At 50.9% G+C, this 25,813-nt stretch overlaps 2 protein-coding genes and 1 long non-coding RNA gene across 13 annotated transcripts in view; 1 reads left to right on the plus strand and 2 right to left on the minus strand.

Annotated features, from left to right (window-relative positions):
• The first annotated feature begins 411 nt into the window (after positions 1-411).
• LOC144367898 (uncharacterized) lies at positions 412-5,931 on the plus strand. Of its 2 annotated transcripts, XR_013427472.1 has the most exons (3): positions 412-589; positions 1,087-1,194; positions 5,401-5,931. It is a non-coding gene; the product is annotated as an uncharacterized LOC144367898 (long non-coding RNA). The 2 variants fall into 2 exon arrangements; XR_013427471.1 differs by having other exon boundaries at positions 412-1,194.
• Positions 4,324-9,454, minus strand: Cplane2 (ciliogenesis and planar polarity effector complex subunit 2). Of its 4 annotated transcripts, none has more exons than XM_040287982.2 (6): positions 9,208-9,454; positions 8,862-8,988; positions 6,441-6,593; positions 5,729-5,853; positions 5,266-5,402; positions 4,324-5,091 (listed from the first exon to the last, which is right to left on the minus strand). In XM_040287982.2, the coding sequence occupies exons 2-6, from the start codon at positions 8,971-8,973 to the stop codon at positions 4,842-4,844; spliced, it is 777 nt and encodes a 258-aa protein (XP_040143916.2). In that variant the 5' UTR covers positions 8,974-8,988; positions 9,208-9,454; the 3' UTR covers positions 4,324-4,841. The 4 variants fall into 4 exon arrangements, with proteins under 4 accessions (XP_040143916.2, XP_040143915.2, XP_005317554.2 ...); XM_040287981.2 differs by having other exon boundaries at positions 8,862-9,010; positions 9,208-9,452; XM_005317497.5 differs by having other exon boundaries at positions 9,252-9,450.
• An 8,156-nt stretch (positions 9,455-17,610) lies between these two features.
• Positions 17,611-25,813, minus strand: part of Fbxo42 (F-box protein 42) — an 80,606-nt gene continuing 72,403 nt past the window's right edge. For 6 of the 7 annotated variants that reach the window (XM_005317499.4, XM_013362891.4, XM_078025394.1 and 3 more), the window contains 4 exons: positions 24,514-24,610; positions 23,986-24,042; positions 23,010-23,126; positions 17,611-22,353 (listed from right to left, as the gene is read on the minus strand). In XM_005317499.4, the coding sequence (XP_005317556.1) occupies positions 21,238-22,353; positions 23,010-23,126; positions 23,986-24,042; positions 24,514-24,610 (1,387 nt within the window). In that variant the 3' untranslated portion in view covers positions 17,611-21,237. The remainder of the gene's footprint in view (positions 22,354-23,009; positions 23,127-23,985; positions 24,043-24,513; positions 24,611-25,813) is intronic. The other variant, XM_040287979.2, reaches the window with a different exon arrangement.

The raw sequence follows: 25,813 nt of genomic DNA on the forward strand, positions 1-25,813 counted from the left end.
CCACCTCCTCCCCTAGAGCAGCATTTCATAGTGAGGACACACTGCCCAAGGCGGGTGGGGACTAGGTGGCCGTGGAGAGGTCGCACACTGGGACACAGAGATAGATTTACTGGAGGCAGGGAACACAGAGAGAAGCCCAATGGTTTCATTCCTGGCCAACGCACTGCTCGGATCCCTACCTGGAAGCCAGAGGGCCCCCATCGAAAGAGCATCCTGGGGACTCTAGGGTCTTCAGTTGTTCCTGCGTCCTGAGCTCAGAGGACAGCAGCCCCAGAGGGAGTAAAACTTGTCCAGGTTGCGTAGGCTGACCTCCAGAGCTGAAAGCCTCCCCATGGGGTGCGTATGTAAATGAAGGGGCGTGGTATGGGCGGGGTTTCATGGGAGGCGGGATCAGGCGGAAACTGTGGGGAATCCAGCCAATTGCTCCAGGGAGAAGACAGCAAGACCACGGGGCTAGGAGCGGCTGAACTCGCGGGGGCGGGCCAAAAGGCGTGGTCACGCTGGTCGGACAGGGCCAGGTTCCCCACCCGCCCCGCCTGGCGGACAGAAAGCGGCGCCCGCCGGTTAGTCGCCAGCACCTGTTGGCTAGGTAGCGCTCACGCTCTTTCTTGGCCAGGGCCGCGGCACCTTCGGCATGAGCCAGGCAACGAGGCGCAGAGGTGCTGGGGAGAAGCGGGCAGGGGCGGCCAAAGCCAGAATGATTATTTTAGTAATCTTAGTTTATGGTGCGCTTACCACGGACGAGGAGGTGTTTCTGGATATCTTCACAGCTCCATGAGATGAGTATAACTGACACCTCCATGTTACAGAGGAAGAAACAGAAGCATAAAGGGGTGATTTGCCCACAGACACAGAGGAATAATTCAAACCCCTCAGCGCTCACTGTTGAAAGAGGGTCTTAAGCAAAACGGGAGGGTGCATGCTTCCTCTCCTTTCTCCAGGTCTTTTCCAAAATGTACTATTATTAGCAGAGTTAAGTCATTGTGTACCTGTAGTGTGCCAGGCACTGTGTGAGTGTTTGACCCTGAGTCTTCATAACTACCCTGCGAAGCAGGTCCCCATTATAAAATATAGCCCCATTTACAGCAGGTCGGCGACAGTGCCTGAACTCGAACCAGAACTGAGACAGGTTGAGCCTTCCTCAAGGCGACGATGAAGTCTAGACGCACAACCCGCAGCTTCCAGGAGAAGAAGGTGAGGTTCCCCTGCACAAAAGCCTTGAAGCTGGGTTGAGGGGTCAGGAGAAGCTTTAGGTTGTCGACTCGGAGGCCTACATTCCGGGCCCTCCAGGTCCTGGAACTCGGCCCTGCCCCTTCAAAACAGCCAACCCCATCAACCGAACAACTGCCTGTCTAGAGGAGTCTGCATCCAGGGGTCCCCGCAGGAACCTCAGGAGCCTCGTTACCAGGACTCAGAGCCGCGCCCCGCCACCCTAAGGCTCGGTCCCGCCCGGACTCAGACTCCGCCCCATCCAACACCACCCCCAGCCCGGCCAATCCAGGCTCCTGCCCTGCAGTTCTGACTTTCGGCCCCGCTTGGACTCAGCCCTGGCTACTCCTAGACAGGCCTGGGCCCTCCAGACCCACCTGCCCCTCCCAAGTCAATGACCGCGCCTCCAGCCGCTTCCCTGCTCCGCGGCCTGAAGAGTCCCCCACCTACAAGGTGTGCGGCAGCCCCGGGACCAGGTAGGCGAAGGGCGCAGGCGCCAGCCTTAAATTTACCTAGAGGACAGTTGGCTGTGGCAGTCTTACGTACTAGAGACCAGGCAGGAAATCCAAGGTGAAAGCGACAAGGAAAGCCTGCAGGGCATGAAGGTGTTCAAGGCCAAGTCCTCTAATTCACTCCCCATTTGGGTCCAGACCCACTCTCGCAGCAGGATGCGCCCACCTTCTGAGACTTCCAAACCTATGACTGCTATCCCAACTCCATCGCCCATTTCTCTATCATGTGGGCCTTGCCCCCCAACACCCCCTGCCCCCATCTCTGACCTCGATTTCCCCTCCGACCCTGTATCCCCTCCCCTTCTTTACTGTGCTCACATTCACCATTGCCGTCAGGTGGTCTGTGGCCTCTAGCAGGAGCAGACAGATGCCCCAAACCCCTGTGCCTTTTGGCCACTGGCTGCTGGCACTCACACAGGAAACTGGGATCTCCATCCCATTGTTGAGCAGAGAGAACAGGGGCGTCAGCAGGAAGGCTACCACAAAGATGGTGATGAACTCAAGCTGCAGCACTGGAAGACAGGGAGCCTCAGGTCTGGGCCAACTCCGCAGTGTGTCAGGTCCCCCAATGCCCCATGCACACACCCATACTGCAGGGCCACTGCTCACCTATCCCCAGGTATTCATCAAGCAGGTCCATGCACTGCATGAGCTCATAGTTCTCTGAGTGCTGCAGCTCCTGCCATGCCTAGATGTCCCACATCCTTGCCAGCTGCCCCTGCAGCTTCTGGGCCTTCAGCCTCCTGCAGCAGAGGCAGGGAAACCTGATAATAGCTGTAACAATATCCTGTGTCAGGAACGACCATTTCTATTCCTCCAACACTCCTTAGAGTCAGCACGATATTCCCACCTGACAGAGGAGAAACAGAGACCTAGAGATTTTGCCCAAGGCTCCCCAAATTTTAAGTGGTAGAGCTGGGGTTGAAATCATCATTTGGGTCTGGAATGCAGTTCTCCTTATTGAGTGCTCCAGGACTCAGTGCTTCCTACATAATCAGTCATTCTTGGTCTCTGAAATCTTCTCTCCCCAAAATAGCAATCAGAAGCTCTCTGTTTCAAAGCTCTCTCCTGTTCAGCATTGCATAATCCTCTTTGCTCTTTTTTGAGAGGTATTATTGTTCCCATTGTTCTGGTGAGAAAACTGAGGCTCAGAAGAGACAGGGCTAGCCTTGTGCCTGTCTCCTGACACCCAGGCAAGCTTTCGTTCTGCTTTGTTCTCATAAAAGCCCTGCCTACAGCCTGGCTAGGCCCAGCCTGTCCTGTCCTCCTGTTCCCCACACTCAAGGCAGGATGCGCTCCTCCATGTTACTGCCATTCCCTGCCATGGTGATGAAGAGCCTAAGCCAGCTCAGTGAGGCAGCCGCTAGGGCTGCACTGTTGTTGGCAGACACAGGGCACCTTATTTGGGACTTAGGAGCTGCAGAGGGGTGACTCCGCCTCCCTGCCAGTGTAACTGGCATGTGTCTGGTCATCTTCTCCTCCCACCCATCCTGGAGACCCCAGATGCAGATCCTATCCCTGCCAGACTTGAGCATGGGATCGCCCCACACTTTTCCAAGAGCCAGCTACACAGGGGTGTAGCTGGTCACCTGTGAGCGTGGGCTGTGCAGAGAGCTAGGGATTGACTTCTCAAGAGAGGGCTCTGCAGCCAGCTGGCTTTGAGGGTCCCAGCTGCGTCATGTCAGGCCTCAGCCCAGGGGTCCACATGGGACCAGCAGGGGCAGCATATGATCAGGGGGTAAGAATATCAAGGCCCCTTCCCTCACCCCACTCTGGCCTATGCTCACCAATGTCTCTGGCCAACGAGCAGGAATAGCAAAGGCTGGGCCTGCTCACTACCCTCCTGCTCTTGATCTTGCCCAGTGGCCTGTTAGGACAACTCATACCTGACTCCCACCCAGCAGGGTCTTGGTCCTGCTCAGCGGTGCTTTCTGACTCCTGGGCTAGCCTGATGTTGTTTTTTGTTTGTTGTTGATGTTTGCTCTTTTAATTAAAAAAAAAAATTTAGTTGTTGATGGACCTTTTGTTTATTTATATGTGGTGCTAAGAATCGAACTCATCAAACTCAGGGCTGGTGTTGTGGCTCAGCGGTAGTGCGCTCACCTCACACATTTGAGACCATGGATTCAATCTTCAGCACCACGTAAAAATAAATAAGTGTAATAAAGGTATTGTGTCCAACTACAACTAAAAAGTAAAATTAAAAAAAAAAAAAGAATTGAACTCACCCATGCTAGGCGAGCGCTCCTCCACTGAGCCCAACCCCAGCCGGCCTGATGATTTTGCGAAAGGCTCCAGAGTGAAGGGCTTGCCTCCTGGACCCGCAGGTGGGAAGAATCTCCCAGCCTCCTCCCTAGCTCCAGGTGACCAAGTGACTAGGTGCTGACCAATGGAATGTGGGCAGGAAGTCATTACCCCAGGCCCAGTCCACAGAAATCTTCTGTGTGATTCATTCCCTGTCTGCCGACCATTGATGCCCTGGGGCAAATGTGGAGGATCTCAGGGCCTGGGCTTCAGATGGGCACATGGAGTAGACAACTGGCCCTTTGCCTCCTCCTGAGGTGAGAACTAAGCAGGAAAAAACACTTCATTTTTTTAAAAATTATTTTTTTAGTTGTTAGACCTTTATTTATTTATATGTGGTACTGAGAATTGAACCCAGTGCCTCACACACGCCAGGCAAGCGCGCTACCGCTGAGCCCCAGCCCCAAGGAAAAAACACTTTATAGAGTTAAGTCACCAAGGCTTCAGGGTTTATCTGTTACAGCAGATCATGTGACTTCAATTAAGAAGGTGCCTGGCGGAAGGCATGTGAGGTCCAGGTCCTGCCCGGCCTCCCTCCCCCAGTCCCTTCTGCACCCTCCATGGGTGCTACAGAAGGGGGACGGGTAGCAGGAGGCTGGGGAGACAGCTGAGCTCCGGGCCCTGCCTGAAGCCCTGTGCCCCACTCACTGCCAAGTACTCTGCAAAGAAGGTGCCGCTGCAGCGGGCCCTTGCTGGCCAGCCCTCAGGAGGGGTCAGTGTTCCACCCCAGAAGGAGGCCCTCGGTGCTGCCCTCTCGTCCAGGTCACATAAAGGTTGGGAGTGGGGATCATAGGTGTCCTTTCATGATGCCACCCCTCAGCTGGGGGTATTTTCTGCAGAGGTGGGAAGCAGGCCAGCTGCCACCTGGTCCTGATGCCACAGCTGCTCAGCAAGGCCATTGAGCACATGGGCAATGTCGGCCAGCCCAGCCCGCCCATCCAGTGTGCGCCCATCAGCCAGGCGCCGCCCAGGCACACTCTTCACCCGCAGCAGGGGCAGCTGCCAGGCCTGCCGGAAGGCTGTGAGGTCCCGCTCAGGCACGTCTGTGTGCATGTACTGGTCGAATCTGGAGGAAGGTCAAGGAGCCTGGCCGGCAGCTCACTGCCCCATCAGTCCAGGGCTTTGCCCTCCTCCCTAAAGGCTGGGCCCCACAGCTGGGCGGAGGCGGGGTCCCTGAGCCCACGCTCCATGCCTTGTCAAGGGTGGCCTCTGACCGTCCCAGGGACCACCCAAAGGATACTTGGAGCCAATGACCATCCTGACGACACCAGGGGCCTCTCCTGCTATGCGGGCCAGCTGTCCAGGCAGGTCTTCGAAGGAGGCACGGTCAGTGAAAGAGAAGAGGAAGAGGAAGGCATCTGTGTTCTCTTTGCAGGCCTGGAGATGGAGAGGCTGGCTCACAGCACACCATCACGTGACCACGCCACCCCACACCCGCGCAACCAGAACCTTGTAACTGGCTGCAAGGGGCTAAGAAGCAGAAACCGCTCCTCCTTTCAGACTGGGAACCTGAGGCCCAGAGTGGCTGGTCCTGTGGCACAGCTCCAGCTGGGACTCGGTCCCATGCCAGCTCAGAGCTCTGCCGCCAGCACACGGCCCACCCGCAGCTCATGGAAGCCCTGCTCAGGGTCCTGCAGACGAGGTGGGCCCAGCTCAGAGCTCCTCAGACATCTGCCTGCTCCTGCCGGGCCCGCCCTGCTCACCAGCAGCATGTGATCAAACTTTTTGAGCGCAGACTCCCCGCAGTCCCAGAACTCGAAGCGGAACATGATGACCCGGTTGCTGGCCTGCAGCTTGGCTGGCCAAAACACCACAGTGGTCTGGATGCCTGAGGGGGGCCGGGGTCAGCCATTCAGCATGGAAGAAATTAGGGGAACAGGGAACCAATAAAGAATAAGAAAAGGGATACATCCCTGCCCTGGTGGGTCACCAGTCTGAATGAAAGGCGCAGTCCGTGACCTGGAAGAATTTTTAGTTTCTTGGGGGGAAATGGAGACTTGCCCTGGAGGAGCCCCTGGTGCAGTGGGAAGATGCAGCCCCTACCAGGATAAAGCAGTTTCACAGCCTGTATGAGAGACCTAAAGGTCCTGGGACATTGAGGGATGCACACAATGCATGACTCTGTCCAGTGGAAAGACAGGAGGATGAACACTTCCTGAGCTCTGGCCTTGTGCCAGCCCAATGCTGGGCATGTTACCTTCACCAGCTCCAGCTCCAGCTCTGTGACGTTCCCGTGGGGTTGGTACTATTATCCCCTTGGGATAGAGAAGACTCAGAGAGATGAAGTGACTTTCCAAGGTCACAGGGGAAGTGGTAGAGTTGGATACACTCCCTGGCTTGCGTAGTCCACAGCCAGGTTCTGTCTTCCACTCCAGGGAAGGCCTCCAAGGATGGGCAAAGGGTGGGTTCACTCACCAGTGGTCTCATGGTGCACCACGGGCACCTCCAGGCCAGCCAGCTTGGCCACCAGTGCCGTCTTGCCCACACCACTTTTCCCAGAAACGAAGATCTTGTAACTGGCAGTGTCAATGGCCACAGGAGGGGGCAACACTGGCCGTTCAAGCAGCCCTGGGAGGGGGAGAGCCAGGTAGAGTCAGGGGTTCATCCTGCACCTGCCCCAGTGGACAACCTCATCTCTAAGGGTTCTAACCCACCATCTGTGGTTCTCCATATTTGTTCCAGATCTTAAGAAGCCTGGGACACACAGAGATGTGTGACATAGTGGCACATCCCTGTGCCTAGGTTCTTAAAGGTAGTTCACAGATATTTATTTAATGAGGCCTGGATATGAGACACTCGAGTGGGTACACCCAGCTGTTAATCCCCAAAATAGGAATTCAAAGTCATTATTGCCGACCCTCTAACTTCTGGCTTTTGGATACTGCGTGACATAAATTATAAGTTTGGTGGCTCTAAGGATTCCTAGAAAATCTCTCTACCTTAACTCAATTCTTTCCCTCACACAACTGATGACATAAGGAAACACAAGAAAAGCCGACCCTCTGCACACCACTGCTCAGCGTGATCCCTACACACTTCTTCATTTCCCCTCCACTGACAAAGACCACAACTCTCCCAGCTCACAGAGGAACCTAGCGTTCACTATCCACAGTCAAAGGCTAGGCAGGTGTAGCCTGGGTCAAGCCAGGGTCTGAATGACCCCAAATCCAGTGTTCTTGCCACCACGGGATGGAGAGAGACAAAGGCCATACTGGAGTCATACTTCGAATGTGTTTTCATTTCTTGAAGAAGAAAAAAAGAAATCACACCAGGCATGTTGGTGTGCACCTGTAATCACAGCTACTTGTAAGGCTGAGGTAGGATGTTTGAGCCCAGGAGTTTAAGGTCAGGTCAGACAACATAGTAGACCCTCATCTACATTCATGGTGGCACATCCCTGTAAGTCCCAGCTCTGGAGGCTGAGGCAGGAGGATCGGAAATTCAAAGCCAGCCTGGGCAACTTAGCGAGACCTTGACTCAAAATAAAAAGTAAAAAGGACTGGGGATGTAGTTCAGTGAAAGAGTGCCCTGAATTCAACCCCTAGCAGTACCCCTCCTCCCCATAAAAAAAAACGAAATGTTTACAAACCCTGGCCTGTTAGCTCTCAATAGTAACAAATGACTCCAGTCTGACCCTCACATGTACAAGAGATACTAAAATGAGGTTCCTGAGATTAAGAAGGATCCTATCTTCTGGACAGAGTTTAGGTCCAGAATCTGAAATCCTTAATTCCTTGCCACTCCGAGTGTGGACCATGGACCATGGCACTGCTGTTCCCTGGGAGCTTGTTAGAAATGAACATTTCAGCTACGCAGACCCACTGGCTTAGAACTTGCATTTAAAGAGGATTCTAGGTCAGAGGTCTGCCTGGAACTCTGGGGTTCTGTGAGCCAGCTCTGGGCCACTCCAAATAATGCCCAACTTTTTGGGGTTGGTTTTTATCGATACTGTTATGACATGCTCTGGATTTCCCACACACAGAAGCGTGGTTTCTCACAGATCCTTCTTCTTTTTTTTCTTTTGTCAATGGACCTTTATTTTGTTTATTAATTTATTTTTATGTGGTGCTGAGAATCGAACCTAGTGCCTCACACATGCTAGGCAAGTGCTCTACCACTGAGCCACAACCCCAGCCTCAGATCCTTCTTAATAAGGCAATATAAACAAAAGTGTTTTCAATTACTACAAGTGAACCCCATACAAAGTCAATCTATAGAAATCTTTAGGGGGGCTTTAAACTTAAAAGTTGGAAAAAAAAAGAGTCAAAATTATGACACATCTATAGGCTAAGGGCTGAGAGTCCTAAGCTAGGGACTGCCCTTTCATGTTTTGGTGGAAAGCCTGTTGGCACTTAGTCTCTCCTGGCGGCAGTGGACTCTGGCTGCTGGGCAAGTCTAGCTTGGGTGAGCTGGCTTCAGCCTGCGGGGGTACCAGTGTCTTATCTCTGGCATAAGGACGTGGAAGACCTCTGTGTTCACTAGGGCACATCCTGGGCAAGTCTGTAAAATGCTGTTAGAGAAGCTAAGACGGGAGTTCACAGGGTAAAGTGCCCAGCAGAGGGCCTGGCACCAAGTGAGGGCTCAATGGACAGCATCTCTGGTGACGGTGGCTGCTGGCAGGTGAGGTTGTTTCCATGTTCCTGGCTCTGTTGATGGAATTAGTTCTAAGGAGATTTGAGGATGGGGGTCCAGGGATGGGGCTTCCAGGAGTCACCAGGAGTGTGGTGGAGCAGGGCCTTACTTCCTTGCTTCTTTCTATACCCACCATCTCCCAAGCAACAGGTGACACAGCCTCCCCAGAGTGACAACTGACAGGCTGAGGGCGAGAGCACTTACCAAACACCCGACGGCGGCTCTTGCGCAGGATGCAGGCCAAGTACTCCTTACCCTCGGTGGTCTCGTGCCAGTCTGGGACAACCACCGAACCGTGCGCGGGAGGTCTGGCCATAACTGAGCATGCCAACTAGGTAGAGGGGTGCAGAGTGCTAGGAGTGGGGGTGAAAACGGGGGTGACGGTCTCAAGCTGGACCTGTGATCCTTCCTAAACTCCGACTCTACCGTAGCCCCAGCTCCCCATCTGAAGATGCCATCACATTGCCCCCTGGCCTCCGCAGTGCTCCCTGGGGACAGCCATCCATTACTGCTTTGGAGGGGGTTTACAAACCCCTCTCTCCCTCATCACCTTTGGGTGGGGGTCACTCAGCCCGACTCCTGAAGCCACCTAACCTTCACTGCCAGCAGTCCACGCCGGCGAGCGGGCTCGGGTGGAGACGGTCCCTTTAAAAGCCCGCCCTGCGCCGCTCCAAGCCGCGCCTCACCGCCGCGGGACCTGCTTCCGCCGCGGCTTCTGCGCTCTCCTCCAGCCCCTGCAGCGCATGTGCGGGGCCGTTGCCACGGAGACGCAGGGGGCGGGGTTGAGCGGCTGGCGGTGTCCGCTCCTCCTGCAGAGTAGTCTGCAGCGAGCGCCGCGCAATGAATGGCTTCTCTGGGCCACTGCTCCGTCTCAGCCCGTCTTCCCTCCCAAACTTGACCAAATGCCCCTCTGTCCAGGAGCCTCCCGCGCCTCGCTGTGTCTCAGCTTCTTGTTCTATAAAGTGCCTTTTTTTTTTTTTTAAAGAGAGAGTGAGAGAGGAGAGAGAGAGAGAGAGAGAGAGAGAGAGAGAGAGAGAGAGAGAGAGAATTTTTAATATTTATTTTTTAGTTCTCGGCGGACACAACATCTTTGTTGGTATGTGGTGCTGAGGATCGAACCCGGGCCGCACGCATGCCAGGCGAGCGCGCTACCGCTTGAGCCACATCCCCAGCCCCCCCCTTTTTTTTTTTAAACTTTTTAGGATTCTTTACAACACTGCTGCTCAGCAGCCTCCTGAGTTAAGTGGCGTCACAGACGGGGAACGGCAGCTCGGAGAGGTCAAGGGAATTGCAGGAGGTCTTTAGATGTTGATTCATATATATATATATATATATATATATATAGTTTTGTTTGCAGCCGACTTTTCAGCCCTGCGTCTGTGGTCCAATCGTGGCCACTCCACCTGCTACCCAGAAAGTGGGTGCTCAGTAAACACTCCTGAGTTGGAAGGGTGCAGGTGGGCCCCTACTGAGAGGTATCTACTACATTTAATTTTTACCACTACCTTTCTGCCACGTCTTCAAGTCAAGCGAGGACTTTAAGGGACCTTACTTTGTAAGAAATGAGCTAAGGCCAGGCAGTGGGACTTAGCAGAGATGACTTCACTTAATTCTATAAACATTACATTTAGTGTAAATAATAGCATCATCCCTCTTTTACCGATGAAGAAATAGAGACATTACTTGACTTTTGTGAGGTCACACCACACAGCTAGTCAGTGGAAAAACCTGTCTCAGAACCCAGTGGTACCTGACTCTATAAAGTACATATCTATTCTGCCAGAGTGGGTTTTGTGTTTTAAAATCTTTGCCCCCAGCCATGAGGAAGGCTGTCTTAGTGAAGCTCAATGCAGCCAGAGGCCACAAATCCACAAGTGAGACCATTATGTCTGGGGTGTGGGTAGGAATGGAAGAAGATGCATGCGTCAGACAGGGTGCTCCTTCAACTTGCTTACACTGCAGCCAGGCACCATCCCGACAGGATTCCAACAGGATTCTTTGCCTACTTGACTGGGTCAGATGGTTCCCTTCCTGCAGCTCTTCCTGCAGTCAGGCTGCCCACAGCAGTGTGGCTCTCTTCACAGGCTGGGCGTGCCCCATGGTGGGGCTCAGATCTGAACTGTCTTTGGGTATCCAGGCTTCACGTCCAGCCCTGCCCTGGCTTGGCTTGGGGAGCCCAGTGAAGGTGTGAAAAAACAAAGCATCCTGACAGAGTGAGCTTGTCAGTTAACCCGGCAGCACAGAGGGAGGCTGGTGGTCAGAGGAACTGGTGGCCAGAGGCCAGGGCTTCAGTCTTCACTGCCCCACAGTGAGCTTATGGACGCCTGAAGCCTGCAGAGCTGATAACCGTGGACTCTGGGACTCTCGGCCTCCGACCCTGAGAGGTGCTTCTTGAGCTGGGGCGATGTCTGTGAGTCTGCACCTTAAAGGAGCACTGGCAGTTCTGAAACGGATCTGATTAGCTTGGACTGCTGTGCCAAAGACTGGACGATTCAATAACAGAATTCATCTTCTCACAGTTCTGGAGACTGGAAATCTAAGAGCAGCGGTTGGTTTCTGGTGAGGCCCCCCTCTCCATGTCCTCACAGGACCTCCTCTCTGGGCTCACCCTCCTGGTGTTTCTTCCTTTTCTTCTAAGATCACCAGTCCTTTTGGATTAGGGCACAGTTATGATCTCATTTAAGCTTAATTACCTCTCTTTTTAAAAAATTTTGCAGTTGAACCTAAGGGGGCTCTACCACTGAACTACATCCCCAGCCCTTTTATTTTTTTTTTTTAAGAGAGAATTTTTTAATATTTATTTTTTAGTTTTCAGCGGACACATCTTTGTTTGTACGTGGTGCTGAGAATCGAACCCGGGCTGCACGCATGCCAGGAGAGCGCGCTACTGCTTGAGCCACATCCCCAGTCCTCCCCAGCCCTTTTAATTATTTAAATTTTTTTTTAATTTTTAATTTTATTTTTAGAAAGGTCTTGCTAAGTTGCCCAGGCCAACCTTAAAACTTTTGATCCTTCTACCTCATCCTCCCGAGTGGCTGGGATTACAGACCTGTGCCTCCATACCTGGCTATAACAACCTCTTCAAAAGATCTATCTTCAAGGCCAGACGCCATGGCATACACCTGAAATCCCAGCGGCTTGGGAGGCTGAGGCAGGAGGATCAAGAGTTCAAAGCCAGCCTCAGCAATTTAACGAGGTGCTCAGCAACCCAATGAGACCCTGTCTCTAAATAAAACACAAAATAGGGCTAGGGCTGTGGCTCAGTGGTTGAGTGCTCCTGAGTTTAATTCGCGGTGACCCCCTCTCCCCCATGTACTGGCATACCGCTGTTATCCCAATGACTTGGCAGGCTGAGGCAGGAGGACCCAAGTGTGAGGGCAGCCTCAGTAATTTAGCAAGACTTTCAGCAACTTAGTCCCTGTCTGAATAAAAAACAAAATGGCTGGGCATGTGGCTATGGTTCAGTGGTAAAGCAACCCTGGGGGCAACCCCCAATACTTAAAAACAAACAAAAACTCTATCTCCAAAACAGTCTCATTGGGATTAGGGCTTCAATATATGGATTTTGCGGCGTACAATTCAGTCTATGACAAGGCTCACAGATCTCATGTGGATAAATTCTGCAGCTGGGAACACGGAGCCATTGACTGGCTGGGACCCTTGTGCCCTTCCATTAGAGTGGCTTTGCAGGCAAGGTGCTTCTCCTTTTAGAGCCTCGGGTGAAACAGGTGGACCTAAGGTCCCTTGCAGTGTAGAGCCCTCTAATTTTTTTTAATATTTATTTTTTAGTTTTAGGTGGACACAATGTCTTTTATTTTTATGTGGTGCTGAGAATCGAACCCATTGCCTTACGCATGCTAGGCTGAGCCACACCCCCAGCCCCGAGCCCTAGGATTAATGCATGCATTCTTCATGGTTCAATCATGTTCACTTCCTCAGAGCAGGGACACAGTCACCAGCCGGACAGAGTGGATAGAAGCTCAGGTGGACGCGCACACACACACGTACACAGGCTGGGGGAGGGTGGGTGAGATCGAGGCATGGGCAGCCCTGCCTAGGGACCCTGATGGGGAGCCAATAGGACCCCAGGCTTAAAACCCTCTCCTAGCTTCCCCTTGCACCTAGAATAACACCTGTTCCCCACCTTCACCGTGGCCTGGAATGGGGCACACTTTTTGCTCTGTCTTCTACGTGGTCCTTCCACCAAGTCTACCACCTTTGAGCCATTCTCCAGGCTGAAGCCCCAGCCAGCCAGTCAGGTCAAGGGCATCAACCTTGTTGCCAAGTCTGTGGCAAACTCCCAGTCCTCAGATCACCTCTCACTGGATGATTCCCAGGTGACTGGGCTGCTGGTGATGCTCCTAACTAGGAGGGCAGAGGAGGATCTCATGGGGTGTGAGGGTCTGGTGTGGACTCCCTGGAGAGGACACAGCAGGTGGGGAGGCTTAGGATGCAGGTGAGCGGCCTGGGCAGAGTTCAGCACAATCAGCACCAGACAAGGTGGATCAACTTGAAGCAATGGGTGTGGAAATAAGATCCCTCAGACAGGTGGACAGACTAGAGGCCCGGGCAATGACAGCTATGAGTTCAGACCCAGGAGAGGCAGAGGAACTGGAAAGTGGCTGAGATGAAGTAGCCAGATACCAAAGCTGGTCCAAAGTCAGGGCCCCTGGAAGTGATGGGGACAGCTGATGTCCAGTGATGAGGGACTGATGCCCAGGGCCAGCTGAGCTGAAGATTGAGAGAAGCCCGAGGTCAATGTCCTGTGCAGAACCATGTGTTGCTCTCTGGCTTAAAACCCTCTAATGGCTGGGCATTGTGTAATCCCAGTCAGTTGGGAGGCAGAGGCAGGAGTATTGCAAATTCAAGACCAGCTTCAGCAATTTAACAAGACACCGTCTCAAAAATAAAAAGGGTTGGGAATATAGCTCAGTGGTAGAACATCCCTGGGGTCAGTCCCCAGTGCTGCAAAACACAAAACCCCTACAGGGCCCACCTGCCCACTGTCCCTTCACTCATACACTCAGCTAGACTGGCTTTTCCTCTCCTTCTTCAGTGTGTCAAGTTCATGCCCAGCTCAGACCTTTGTTCCTGTGCTCCCTCTGTGTGGAACACTCTTCCAGATTTCCCATGACTGGCTTCTTAAATTCAGGACTCAGCGAAAATACAGCCTCTGCGGAAGGGCCTTCATGGGATGAGCCCGATCCTGCCCATTTCCATCTGGGATGATGCTCTCAGCTCGTCACCCACACCTGTCCCTCTCCCCTACCCCCATGGGACTACATATTTGTAGTAGTAGGCTGGCTTTTTTTTTTTTTTTTTTTGAGAGATTTTTTTTTAATATTTATTTTTCAGTTTTCGCCGGACACAACATCTTTATTTTTTATTTTATGTGGTGCTGAGGATTGACCCCAGTGCCCGGCGCATGCCACATCCCCAGCCCTCTGAGGCTGGCTTTGAACTCGTGATTCTTCTGTCTCAGCCTCCCAAGCTGCTGGGGTTACAGGTGCACACCACCACGCCTGGCTCCATTTTCTGATGAGGTCCTCTCCTTGTTGCCGCTGCCCCACTTGTTCCTGGGCCCTACTCTTCAGTTCACCCTTCTCTACTCCGTCCTCCAGTTCTGACGGAGCCTTGGGCCTCTGCATTTGCGCAGGCTGCTCCCTAAATGCAATCCGCCCTGCCTCCTCTGGCCAGGTCTCTCTCATCTGTGTTCCAGGCAGGCCAGCCGCTTTCTCCTTCTAGCCAAGCAAGAGCACAGATGTTTAAGACACAGAACTTTGGGGTCACATGTATAGCTCAGGGGTAGAGGGTATGTGTAGCATGTCAAGGTCCTACATTTGATCCTAAGAACCCTTTTTTTTTTGTTGTTGTTTTGTTACTGGGAATCGAACCCAGGGGTACTTGACCACTGAGCCACAACCCTAGCCTTTTTTCTTTCTTTTTTTTAAAATTTTTATTTTGAGACAGGGTCTTGCTAAGTTGCTTAGGATTTAGGGCCTAAGTTGCTAAGGCTCGCCTTGAACTTTCAATCCTCCTGCTTAAGCCTCCTGAGTAGCTGGGGTTAAAAGGTGTGCCTCCATGCCCATGATACCCAGTCCCTTAAAAACAAAAAACAGCTGGTGTGGTGGCATACACCAATAACTCCAGCTACTTGGGAGTCTGAGGCAGGAGGCTATCAAGTTCAAGGCCAGCTTAGACAACTTAGTGAGACCCTTTTTTCAAAAAAATCAAATCAAGGCTGGGTATAATGGCACATGCCTGTAATCCCAGTAGCTCAGCAGCCGAGGCAGGAGGAGTGAAAGTTCAAAGTCAGCCTCAGCAACTTTCTGAGACCCTAAGCAACTTAGCAAGACCCAGTCGCAGACTAAAAAATAAAAAGGGCTGGGGATGTGGCTCAGTGGTTAAGTGCCCCAGTTCAATCCCTGGTATTCTCCCCGCAAAATCAAACAAAAACCCCCACAAAACTTTATTTCCTCTGACTCCATTTATTCTGTCTCTGAGCTTCTAACCTCTCTGATGCAGACATTTTAATTCAGTGACTTCCTGGTAAACTCAAGTTCAGCTATTTTTTAAAAAAATATATATATTTTTTAGTTGTAGATGGACACAATATCTTTATTTTTATGTGGTGCCAGAGACTAAACGCAGGGCCTCACGCATGTGAGGCAAGCGCTCCACCACTGAATTATAGCCCCAGCCCATGTTCAGCTATTTTTGATTCTTGACAATTTCAACACTCTCCAAGTCCCCCCCCCCCATTTTCTCTTCTTCCAGCCCTGGGGGTAATGTTCCCTGTTGGCGAGGCCTGAGCAAATGCCAGGGAAGCACAGCTGCCTCCGAGCTCCCTCTCTTCGGGTGCCATCTCTGGTGGGGGCCTCCTGGTGAAGGGAGACACTCCACTGGGCCCGCCTGTGTAGTTCTTTGTAAGAAGTGTTCTCTCCTTCCACTGAGGGCTCTGCTCACGAGCTTTACTCTGTTCCATCGAGGGGTGATCTCTGTCCATCAAATCTACACAGGTCACTCTACATTTTCCTCAGTCCCTACCACTGGCTACTCTGGGCATGCCAGGCCTCCCACAGCCCTTTTGCATTCTGCCGGGAACGCAGGCAGTCTGTCTGTCCTGTGGAGGCCTGGACTGCTCCCTGCAGGATGAGGCTTAGATCCCACCCACCTGGGATGCCCAGAGAGGCTCCAGCTTCACCTGCCCTGCCACAGGTTAGCAGGCATCAACGGATGCTCTGGGAATGTTTGCTGAGAACAGTGGTCCCTGGGTCAGTTCCAGACTTTCCTGGCCTTCCCAGTGGGCCACAGCCATCTTCCTCCCGCCTCAGGCTCCCGTGCCTCGGGAAGGAGCCCTCCTCTTGCCTGTGGTGGGTGGGCAGACAGGCTCCCTAGAGGGGCATGACACACTCGGCCTTTTAGGCATTTACTTAAGACATTAGCTTGGCTTTGTGCATGCTGACAGGGTCTGGGCCTGGAGCCCAGCCTTGTGGAGACAACACCAACTTTCCCACAGCTGGGGGCTGGGGCAGAGAAGGGAGAGGGTGCCACCCAAGCTTTCCCAGCAGGGGGAGGGAGGGAAGGAGAAGGCTAGCCATTTTTTCCTTTGCTTCTCCACCGCCTGACAGCGCACCAAGGCCCACTGGATGCCTCTCACAGGGTGCCCCCAGGTGGCCTTCCAGGGACTCACACCCATTCAGTGGATTGACAAGTTTTGGCTGGTTCCAGCAGAACTGCTAGATGGCATCATCACCGCCATTGAGACTCAAAGTGGGATGACTTGCCCAGCTTAAATAGCTCTTTTTGAATCTAGGTCTGTCCTGGTCCCTAGCCTGCTGTCTCCCTTCTATGTGCCCTTTGAGTCCACAGAGCCTCATCAAGAGTTGAGGGGACATGTAGGCTCCTCCTGCTCTGATGCACGTCAGCTGTTTCTCCCACTTAAGTGATGAACCTCTGCTTGACAACCTCAGGAAGTGGCAAGGCCGTCGCTTCTCGAAGCATCCATGAGCACAACGACCTGCTCTGTCCCTGGCGTTCTGAAAGATGAAGGGTAGTGATGGCCACTGACAGAGGCAGGACTCAGCTGGGAACACTGGTCCTGCCCCTGGGAGGTGAGAAGGCAGGGAAGGGGAGCCCATCAGGCTGCTGGGTTTCAAGGTGATGCCTCTTGTCCTGCCTGAACCTGGGGGTGCTCCAGGCCCAGTTTCTAGGGACCTTACTCAGGTTCCAGGGGAGGGGTGATATGAGACTTTGGGTGGACGACCTGGCTCAGGAGAGGGACACAGACAGGCCAGTGGTTCTGGCACTGCCTCCCTTGCCCTAGCCAGGTCCTACCATTCATACCCAATGAGCATGGCCTCTGGCCCCTTAATATGCAGAAAAGCAGAACACCTGGCTGGGGGCCTGGACAGGCAGTGGATGCCACTTACTATGACTAGGCACTATGCTATTTCATTTCATGTGCAGCTTCACTTGACCCTCATGACCCTGTAGGGAAGAAGAAACTTTGTTTACAGGCAAGGAAATACATACCCCAGGTTAAGTCCTAAATAGGGGAGGCAGGATTAAAACAAAGACCTCTAGGCCGGCCGTCTGGCCTGTGTTCCCAACCACCTTTGCTGTACTGCTTCAAGACCCTGGGTTCTGTGCCTGCTCTTTGCTTAGGAGGCCAATGCAGATGCTATCCTGGCCCAGGGGCCACCACTCCAAGCTCATCACACTCCTTGGGTCTCCCTGTAGAGCAGGACAGAGGCTCTGCAGTACCAAGCCCTCAGGAGACAGTGGCTTATTAAACAGTTGTTCCAGGAAAGGGACGAAGGAACACAGCTCTCCTAGAGGACACAGAGCACCTTGCCAATGACTTTGCTTCTAACATCAACCTCCAATCCCAAATGCTTCCCAACACAGCACTTTTTCTTTTCTGTACCTAATAAAAAAACAGTTATGACAATTCTGTCCATTTTGTTTTATTTGTTAAATTGCTAAAAAGTCATTGGGGGAAACATTAACAAAAAATGAAATTGACAGATTTAAATACCCATGAAATCCATTTCATTCCTACACTGTTATGTGCCTAAAATGACTGTCTCAGGGGGAGCCACCTGGCAGCCCTGAGTCGTATGGGAAACATCACTCACAGCACCAGCTTTGCCAGGCACGATGGGTGCACTGACATGAACCCTGGTTGGTGGGAGGGGAGCAGAGCAGGGAGAGAGTACACCAGAGCCAACACTAAGGTCTGCCCATGTTCACGATGAACAGGGTGAAAGGGAGCCACACACTGGTGACATGCAGAACATGCCTTCTGCAGTTCCAGGGAGGCTGCCTGAGCATAGGCTTCCTGGCCCCCGGGCACGTTCAGATCCTCCCCACTGACTTGTGCGCTGGTGAGACCATAGATAATGCAAAGCAGAGCACATCACCATGCCAGGACCACCACAAGGACAAGGACGGACAGACAAACCAACCAGGTACATCACTTTGAAAGGGAAGGAAACAAGCGAAGCAGAAGAAAATCCAGAAAGACAAGGTGAAGGAAGGAGATGTCCCCTTGCTCTCCATAGGCCAGTGGCTTTCTGTCCTCAAAGTCAAGCATCTCACATGGATTTCTTTCTTCCTCCTCTTCTTTAGAGTTACAACACAGTTCCCACACAGTTCATGGTTTCAGCTCTTGCTTTGCAACTCAAACATTAAACAAACCCACAGAGGGTAGGAGGAGAGTAAGCCCAGTATTGCCTTAAAAACAAAATTTAAACTTCTTTTGACACCTAATTGGTGCTCCCAAATATGGGGGCAGGGCAGGGTTGAAGAGTCCACCATCCAAGTGTGGAGGAAGGGTGGAAACTGGGACAACACAAAACGCTCTCCGCTGCACGATGTGGGATGAGAACAGGAAGCTCTGTTCAAGAAGGTAGAAGAGACTAAAATTCCTACACGAGGTCAATGTGGTGACGGGTGAAGACAGTTATCACCTGGGGCTCTCAAAGGCACACTTGCAGGAATGGAAGGGTTAAAGCTTCAAGTAGAAACAAGATGTATTTTAAATACTTAAATACTGTTAAATATTTGCTAGGTGCTCCTGAGGGTTTAAAAAAAGTATTTTGTCTCCTTTCTTTCAGTCAATTTTAAGACAAAATTGTTATCGCCGTCGAAACGGAGTCGTGGTCAAATCTGATCTGAGGGCACTGTGGGCACACTCACCTCAGCCGAGACACGTGAAGTCTCACTATGCGTGTGGCCTTGCCAGGGCTGAGGAGACCATCACCTTGACTGTGCTGAGTCGCCTTCCCACAGCAAAGGCCCTCAGTGCCCAGGAGCCACCGGGTGCGGATGAGGCAGATTTTTCCCTCAGGGCTGTAAACGGACAGTCTGGTTCCCAGCAGCGTGGGTAACACTGGGGTGCCACGGAGTTCAGAGCAACTGGGTTATTTTCTAAGAGGACCAGCATTTCCGCTGCCTGCTACTTGGGGGAAAGTAGAAGGAACCAACAGCTTACAGCTAGGTTAAGAAGGCCACAGGACAAAGGGAAAGATTACAAAGTGGAGATTCTGAATTTTCAGGCTTCCGAGTAGTTGATATCGAAGTAGGACTAAGTTTGGAGGCACGGTCCATGCACAAACACAATGTCATGACCAAGGTTCAGCAGCAGTAGCAGCAGCAATGCAGAAATTGCTGATCTTCTGGGCTGGCTTCGCTTTGTGAATCAAGACCCCACATGATTAGATGGTCTTGGCCAGGGAGGGACTGGCCACAGCTGCAGAGCAGGGGAGTTGGAAAGCCGAGTACGTGGCTTGGAGTAGTGGGATACTGCAGAAGTAGGCACATGGTCGTTTCCTCATCTGAGGGAGCATGTACAGCAGTTTCTGGAACACATACCTCTCCCTATGAAAGGGCCTTTGCTGGGCTTGGCACCAAGGGGCCTGTCCCACAAAGACCACGAAGGCAGAGCAAATGGCTAAGGGAAGGGTTCATCATGATGTAACCGGAGAAAACACTTATCAGACAGCTAAGCGCTGGCTAAGAGCCAGGACTCAGGGCCAGCTGCAGCCCTGGCCTGTGCTTGGGAAATGCTAACAAGAAAACAAGCGTGGGGGTGAGAAACATGATGTTTTAAAATTTAAGCCCTAAGGACAAAATTAAAGTCCTCTATCCACTGAGGATAAATCGCCAAAAATCCATATTTTAATGGTGCCACTTGAAATAAACTTACTTTGACATCTCATGTCCAGCCTTGGTTTAGACTAGTGACCTGCAACTTTCTGTTTTAACCAAAAAAAATGTGCTACTAGGCTGCACCTTATCTCAGAAATGAAGCAAAGTCTAAGTCCAAGCCCTGCTTGGGTGACGCATGAATAAGAGGATGGATCTGCTCCCCAGGTCAGCCATGTGTCACAAAGGTCAAGAACATGATGCTCAACCCAGTCGCCAGGCAGATGACATGTCACAGGGGGAAAAAAACATTTCTGGAAGGAACTGTTGTGAGGATTCCCTTCCAGGATCAAATTTCACATTCCACAAACATGGACAGGTGTGCCCAATGTGCTTTGAAAGTAAGAGAAGCCCACAGGGGAAACCCAGTGTCTTGAGGGTTTAAGGATTCTTCATGACACTGGCCTCCTAGTAACACCACGGAAAGCGTTCTGATTTCTCCAGGCACCCGAGCTTTGTAAAAGAAAAGACAGTGAGAAAGGTTTCAGAGCTTTAAAAAATCCATATGCAAACAAACAAAATGGGGGAGTTTGGGAATAAAGCAGCCTATAAACAGGGTAAGGCAGCAAGGAGGACTGATTCTAAAGAAGGAAAAGGAGAACAAACATGGTTTTTGGCAACTTGCAACCAAATACGATTGTCAGAAAATTCCACAATCAGATACCACGTTTTCTGAGACATGCAGGGAGCACTCAAAAGACCAATGGACACTTGGCAGACAGATGTCGGAAACATTATTTCAAGATGATCCTGGCACATGTGGAACAGATCCCCTGCTGAGGGACTTCCCTCAGTCAGAGGGCAGAAGCAAACCAGACACAGGGCATCTCTGCAGAGCTGTCACAGGTCCTCTGCGGTTTTAAGAGAAGGGGAAGGACAGTTTTCTTTAAATTACTTTTACCCTGCCAGCACCTGTAGCATGGGGCGGGGGCTGAAATCCTTTGCATTTTGTCTATGCCCTTCCATTTTCTAATTCTGAGAAGGCCACGTAAAAATTTACAGGGGCTCTTCAGTTTCTTTTGGAACATTACCGATTGTTAGTCTGTTCCCTAACTTCTTGGTCTATTTAACAGCAAAGTAGAAAAAGGCAGCACAGCCTCTGCTAAAACACAGCAACGATTTTATCTGAACAGGACGGAGCTCTCTCCCTTTTTTGTAAACAGAGTTGGCTATATAATATATATATATATTTTTTTCATATATAATTTTTTTCTTAATGGAGATTTAATCCCAGCCTGGCATGAGTAGGCTGGGAATTGGAGTTTTGGTTTCGGGGAGTAATGCTGTTTTCCCAATTCTCAGTCCAAATGCTCACACACTGGAAAATTCCAAATTAAAAGCCACAGAAGGGAAAGGGGTTTTGAACACATTATCTCTTTGCTCGGACAAAGTACAAGGCGTTTGTTTTTGGGTAGTACTTCACATTCTGCTTCTTGTCCATGAGTCCTCCGAATATGATGAGTTCGCCCCTGCCTTGTACCACTGTATGCAGGCTGGTTTCAGGAGGCCCGACCACAGAGCTGCTATTAAACACTTTCCATTTGACCCGCCCCTTCTCCTTGGTGTCTTTGATGTCCAGCACGTACATCTGCATGGGCTTGCAGTTCATACTCTGGTACAGGGGTTTGCCAACATTGAGGGACTGTGGAGGGTGGTGGCCCAGGCGGCGGGCAATGGGGGGTAAGGAATGTCCATCTCCTTGGGCAGGCCCTGGGCGGGGTATGGGCACTGTTTCTCCACTGCTCAGGCTCTGGCTCCCAGGGGAGCCTGGAGAAGACCCAAGAGGAGGGCTTAGTGCTGCAGAAGCTGAGGGGCCCTTGGATGACATTGCTTTGATGGCTTCCAGACTCCGACGCAGGGCACCAGGGGAGACAGCCCCTGCAAGGGCACTGGCCACATGTGGAGGGGTATGGACACCATTGGTCTGTTCTGGAGGGTGTCTCACACTCCCTGTAACCGTCCTGTTGTCCATACCATCCACATGATTGCTACCAGAAGCAGGTTTCAGGTCCCAACTCAGATCTATTGACCCCAATCTCAGATCTTTTTGATCTGGTAAAGACCCTCGTCGGGGGGCCAAAGAAAGTCCCATTTTTAAGTCATATCCTTCAGAGGCAGATGGAGTGCTTGGTGATATGGCCTGTACAGGGCTGTCCAAGGAAGAACCACCAACAGCTGCTGTTCCTGGAGATAAACTCCCGCCATTGAGGATGGGAGAGCCATCTCCTCTAGCTGGGGAGAGGCTCCCTTCCCGGGAACCTGAGGGAGTCTGCCTCTGAGCCCTGGGTCTCAGCGTTCCCCAGCGGCCGTTAACACATGGCGCTTCATCCATACTCCTTACTGGAGACTGGGAGCGGTACTCTCGGGTTTCGGGGACCAGGGCTGGAGGAGTGGCACTAATAGGTGATGGACGAGAGTTCAAACTGGGGCTGAGGGGGGCTCTCCCACTAGGAGCCTGGCTGAAGACCACCACGCACTGTCCCACCTGGAAGACAAAGGACCTGTGCTCACAGACTCTTCCATAATTCTCATCATTCAACCACCAAACATTTAAACACAGGCATCTGGAACACACCAGGCATTCTGTAGCCTTGAGATATGGAAGGGAAATGATCTAGAGATACAAATGATGCAGACTGCTCTCTAGGACAGAAGGGCAGATGCAGCAGCAACTGTGGCCCTGGTGTGACACGTTATTAGTTATGTCTGTACGTTAGTACAGCAGAGTGGAGGGAGCAAATAGTTTTGTTTGTAAGACTTGGGGGAAGATTTCATAGATAAGAAATGCTTTAAGTCAGGACTTAGAGGATGAGTGGGGTCACTTAGCCCACGTATGTTTTCCCATCTAGTGGCTCATATATGCGAGAGATGGCAAAGGAGCTATGATTTTCACTTTTTTTTTATTTTTTGAGACAGGGTCTTGCTAAGTTGCTCATACTGGCCTTGAACTCATGATCCTCCTGCCTCAGGCTTCTGAGTAGCTGGGATTATAGGAGTGTGCCTCTGTGCTTGGCTGACAGCACCTCTTTGTGACACCAGAGTGTTTTCTATTCTGTAAGTTTTCCTTTGAAATTTGTCAAATTAATTTGTTTTTCCAGTTTAGAATCTCTCCTTCTGCTGGCCTGTCAGTTCCTGGCTTACCCGGCAGGCTGGATGGCACCACAATTCTGGAGCCCCGTGATCTTCATTTTCTACCTTGAGTGGCTGCCAGGCCCAGGGACCTGAATGCATGTGCAACAACCAAGCATCCTTAAATAGCTGTAAGAAAAGGACCAACAACAGGACTCAGGTGTGGCATCTGCTACACACATACAGAGCTGCAGTCTCAAGCTATACTGTCTGGTCTAGAAAGTGTGTGGGCTGGTCAGAAAGAATAACAAAGCCCTCAGTTATTTGTTCAAGTATACATTCATTCATTCATTTACATTACCATGGATTGGTCTGACACACAGAACTGTGTTTGTGATCTATGAATTAACTAACTGGTTTTGTGTGTGTGGATAGTGGGGTGCAGGAAAGGGTCTGACAATAGATGCCTGCAACTTTATGAATCTGCTTTTAAAGTAAATTCCATGTGGACTCTGGCAGTTACCGACCTGCTTTTTTCTCTCACTGCCCCTTTGCCTTTGAAAACATGATAGCAGCAAACCTTAGAGCTTAAAGAAGGAATAGGAAGAATACAGATATGAATATTCAAGAGACAAATATCTAATTAAAAGCATCTCTCAACACCCAAAAAGAGTGGGAAAAAAGGCCAGAGAAAATGAAGGCTATATATCAAGTGGAAAAGGCACTTTCTAAATAAAAATACCATGGAAAAGTCTTGTCTACTCTTTTTATTTCTTGGTACTGGAAACTCAGTACCAAGGGGTGCTGAGCCACTTAGCCATATATCCCCAGCCCTTTTTATTTTGAGATAGGTTCTTGCAAAGTTGTTTAGGGCTTTGCTAAATTACTGAGGCTGGCCTTGAATTTGCTATCCTCCTGCCTCAGCCCCCCTCGTTGCTGGGATCGTGGGCTCATGCACTGTGTCTGGCCTGTCTACTCTTACAGAAGATAGGGGAAGCAAGTTTTGAACATTTATTTTGTGTATGGGAATGCCACAAGCAATACTCACAGCATTGGGACCACCACACCCTCCAAGGATTAAGATAGTTGCATCATCTATGACAATCTGGGGAGGGGAAGAAATTTAAAATAAATTTACACACATAGCCACCTGACTTCCCATGCTCTAGTGATATACAGAAATAGCATCCCCAGCTCCCCAAAAGAGTGTTCTAGTTACCATAAGCTCCCCATTCTCCCCAAACCAGGTCAAGTCTGATCCCTCTGACCAAATTACTGACAATTCACCTGAATGGATTCATTCTTTGTTGGTCAAATATTAACATGAGAGTCTCAAGCACTTAAAATGAAAGGTTCTCTTTGAGAAATGAAAATGCTTAGGGACAAGGCATAATATAAAGCCACTATAAATAATACAACCCATTAAAAGCCAAAAAATAAACACTAGTAAAAAAGAATGATAAATTCTCTTTGGCTTGGTGCATACTGGCATCTTACCTGACTCCCTCCTCCCTCTCCCGTCCTAACTGAAAGACGCTACAGAGTTTGCGGAATAGTTATTTTAATTCCTGAGCACCTGAGATTGGCCACCTCGAGGATGAGGACTAGGGCCAGAGATGTTCGGCTTGGACCATGCCCACTGCTCGAGGTCAAGGACCCAGACATCATTGCTCCTGTGAGAAAAGGACAGAAGGATGAGGAAGGAGGTCGGGAGCTCCCAGGGTGACATTGGTGGTCAGGGAGCTTCAGGTGCCTGTGCCCAGTGGTAAACTCACACCACTTTCCCACTCACCCAGACTGGCCTAGGGGAGGCTTCAGATGGTCTCCTCAGAGTGCAGAACCAGAACGACAACTATGAATCCCAGCTGGCAGCCTGAACAAAAACCTTAACTTTCTTTAACTCTGGTTTCCTTACTATCAAAGAGAAACACTGCTACTTTAAAGAGCAGATATAAATGAAGTTATATTTATAAATAAGTCCTGCAAAGTGCCATGCTTATAGTTAGCACTTAAAACTATGTTCCTTCCCCTGCTGTCCCTAGAACTCATCTTGAGACCTTTAAACATTTGCCTTTTCCACTGACCATAGGCCTCACTTGAATCACACCTCTAGTTAGACATGAGTAGCTAATGTACAAGGTAATTAGTGACAGAGGAAACAGCTACTGGTCGAACTGCAATTATTCTAAACAATAACAACGACAAAACAACAAAAAACAGGAAGAGAAAAATGATTCAAGAGGCAGCTCTATCATTGTCTGGGGGTTAAAAGCTTTATTGATTCTGGTTACAAAAATAGTTTCATAATGGCTAAAGAAAGCATCAGTTTTATCAAGGACACACTGGCATCTCCAACTCCCGAAAGACCAGCACGGCAGGACAGACTCCTGGGTGGCAGTCTCTATTTTATGGCCATCTCTTTATGGTCCTCTGTTCATACACAGGATCCTACACAAGCTCCTCAACTTAAATCCTGAACCCTCTCATTTGGAGGGTAGCTCCTTTAGTCTCTCTCCATGATGGACAGAATATATGAAGATGGCAGGTGCTGTCAGGGGGAAAGAGCTGGGTCTGGCCTGACTTCACTGCTGGCAGCCCATCCACTCCAGCTGATAGAACAGAAGAAATGACCAGTACTGCAGCAGCTGCTGAATCAGATACATAGCACTACAGACGATGGCTCTGGCTCGTGACTCTGGCCTGAAATGGCCAGTGTGGAGAGGACAGTGAGTGGTGGTGTATGTCAAAGAAATGTGACATACCTGACATAATTCCCTTGCTTCTATCCACTCTTCCAACCCATCCCAATTTCTACTTGTCCTGTCTACCCCTCTTCTCTCTAAAAGGGGCCTAAGCTATGTAGTCAAGTAAGGCAA

The sequence above is a fragment of the Ictidomys tridecemlineatus genome, chromosome 11, assembly GCF_052094955.1.
Source record: "Ictidomys tridecemlineatus isolate mIctTri1 chromosome 11, mIctTri1.hap1, whole genome shotgun sequence".
Taxonomy (NCBI): domain Eukaryota; kingdom Metazoa; phylum Chordata; class Mammalia; order Rodentia; family Sciuridae; genus Ictidomys; species Ictidomys tridecemlineatus.

Coding starts and splice junctions, on each gene's coding strand:
- Cplane2 (XM_040287982.2), bottom strand. CDS start 8,973: ATGGCCAGACCTCCCGCGCACGGTTCGGTGGTTGTCCCAGACTGGCAC. Junction 6,594..8,861: donor GAGCCGCCGTCGGGTGTTTG/GTAAGTGCTCTC, acceptor TCCCCCTCCCAG/GGCTGCTTGAACGGCCAGTG. Junction 5,403..5,728: donor AGTTTGATCACATGCTGCTG/GTGAGCAGGGCG, acceptor CTCCATCTCCAG/GCCTGCAAAGAGAACACAGA.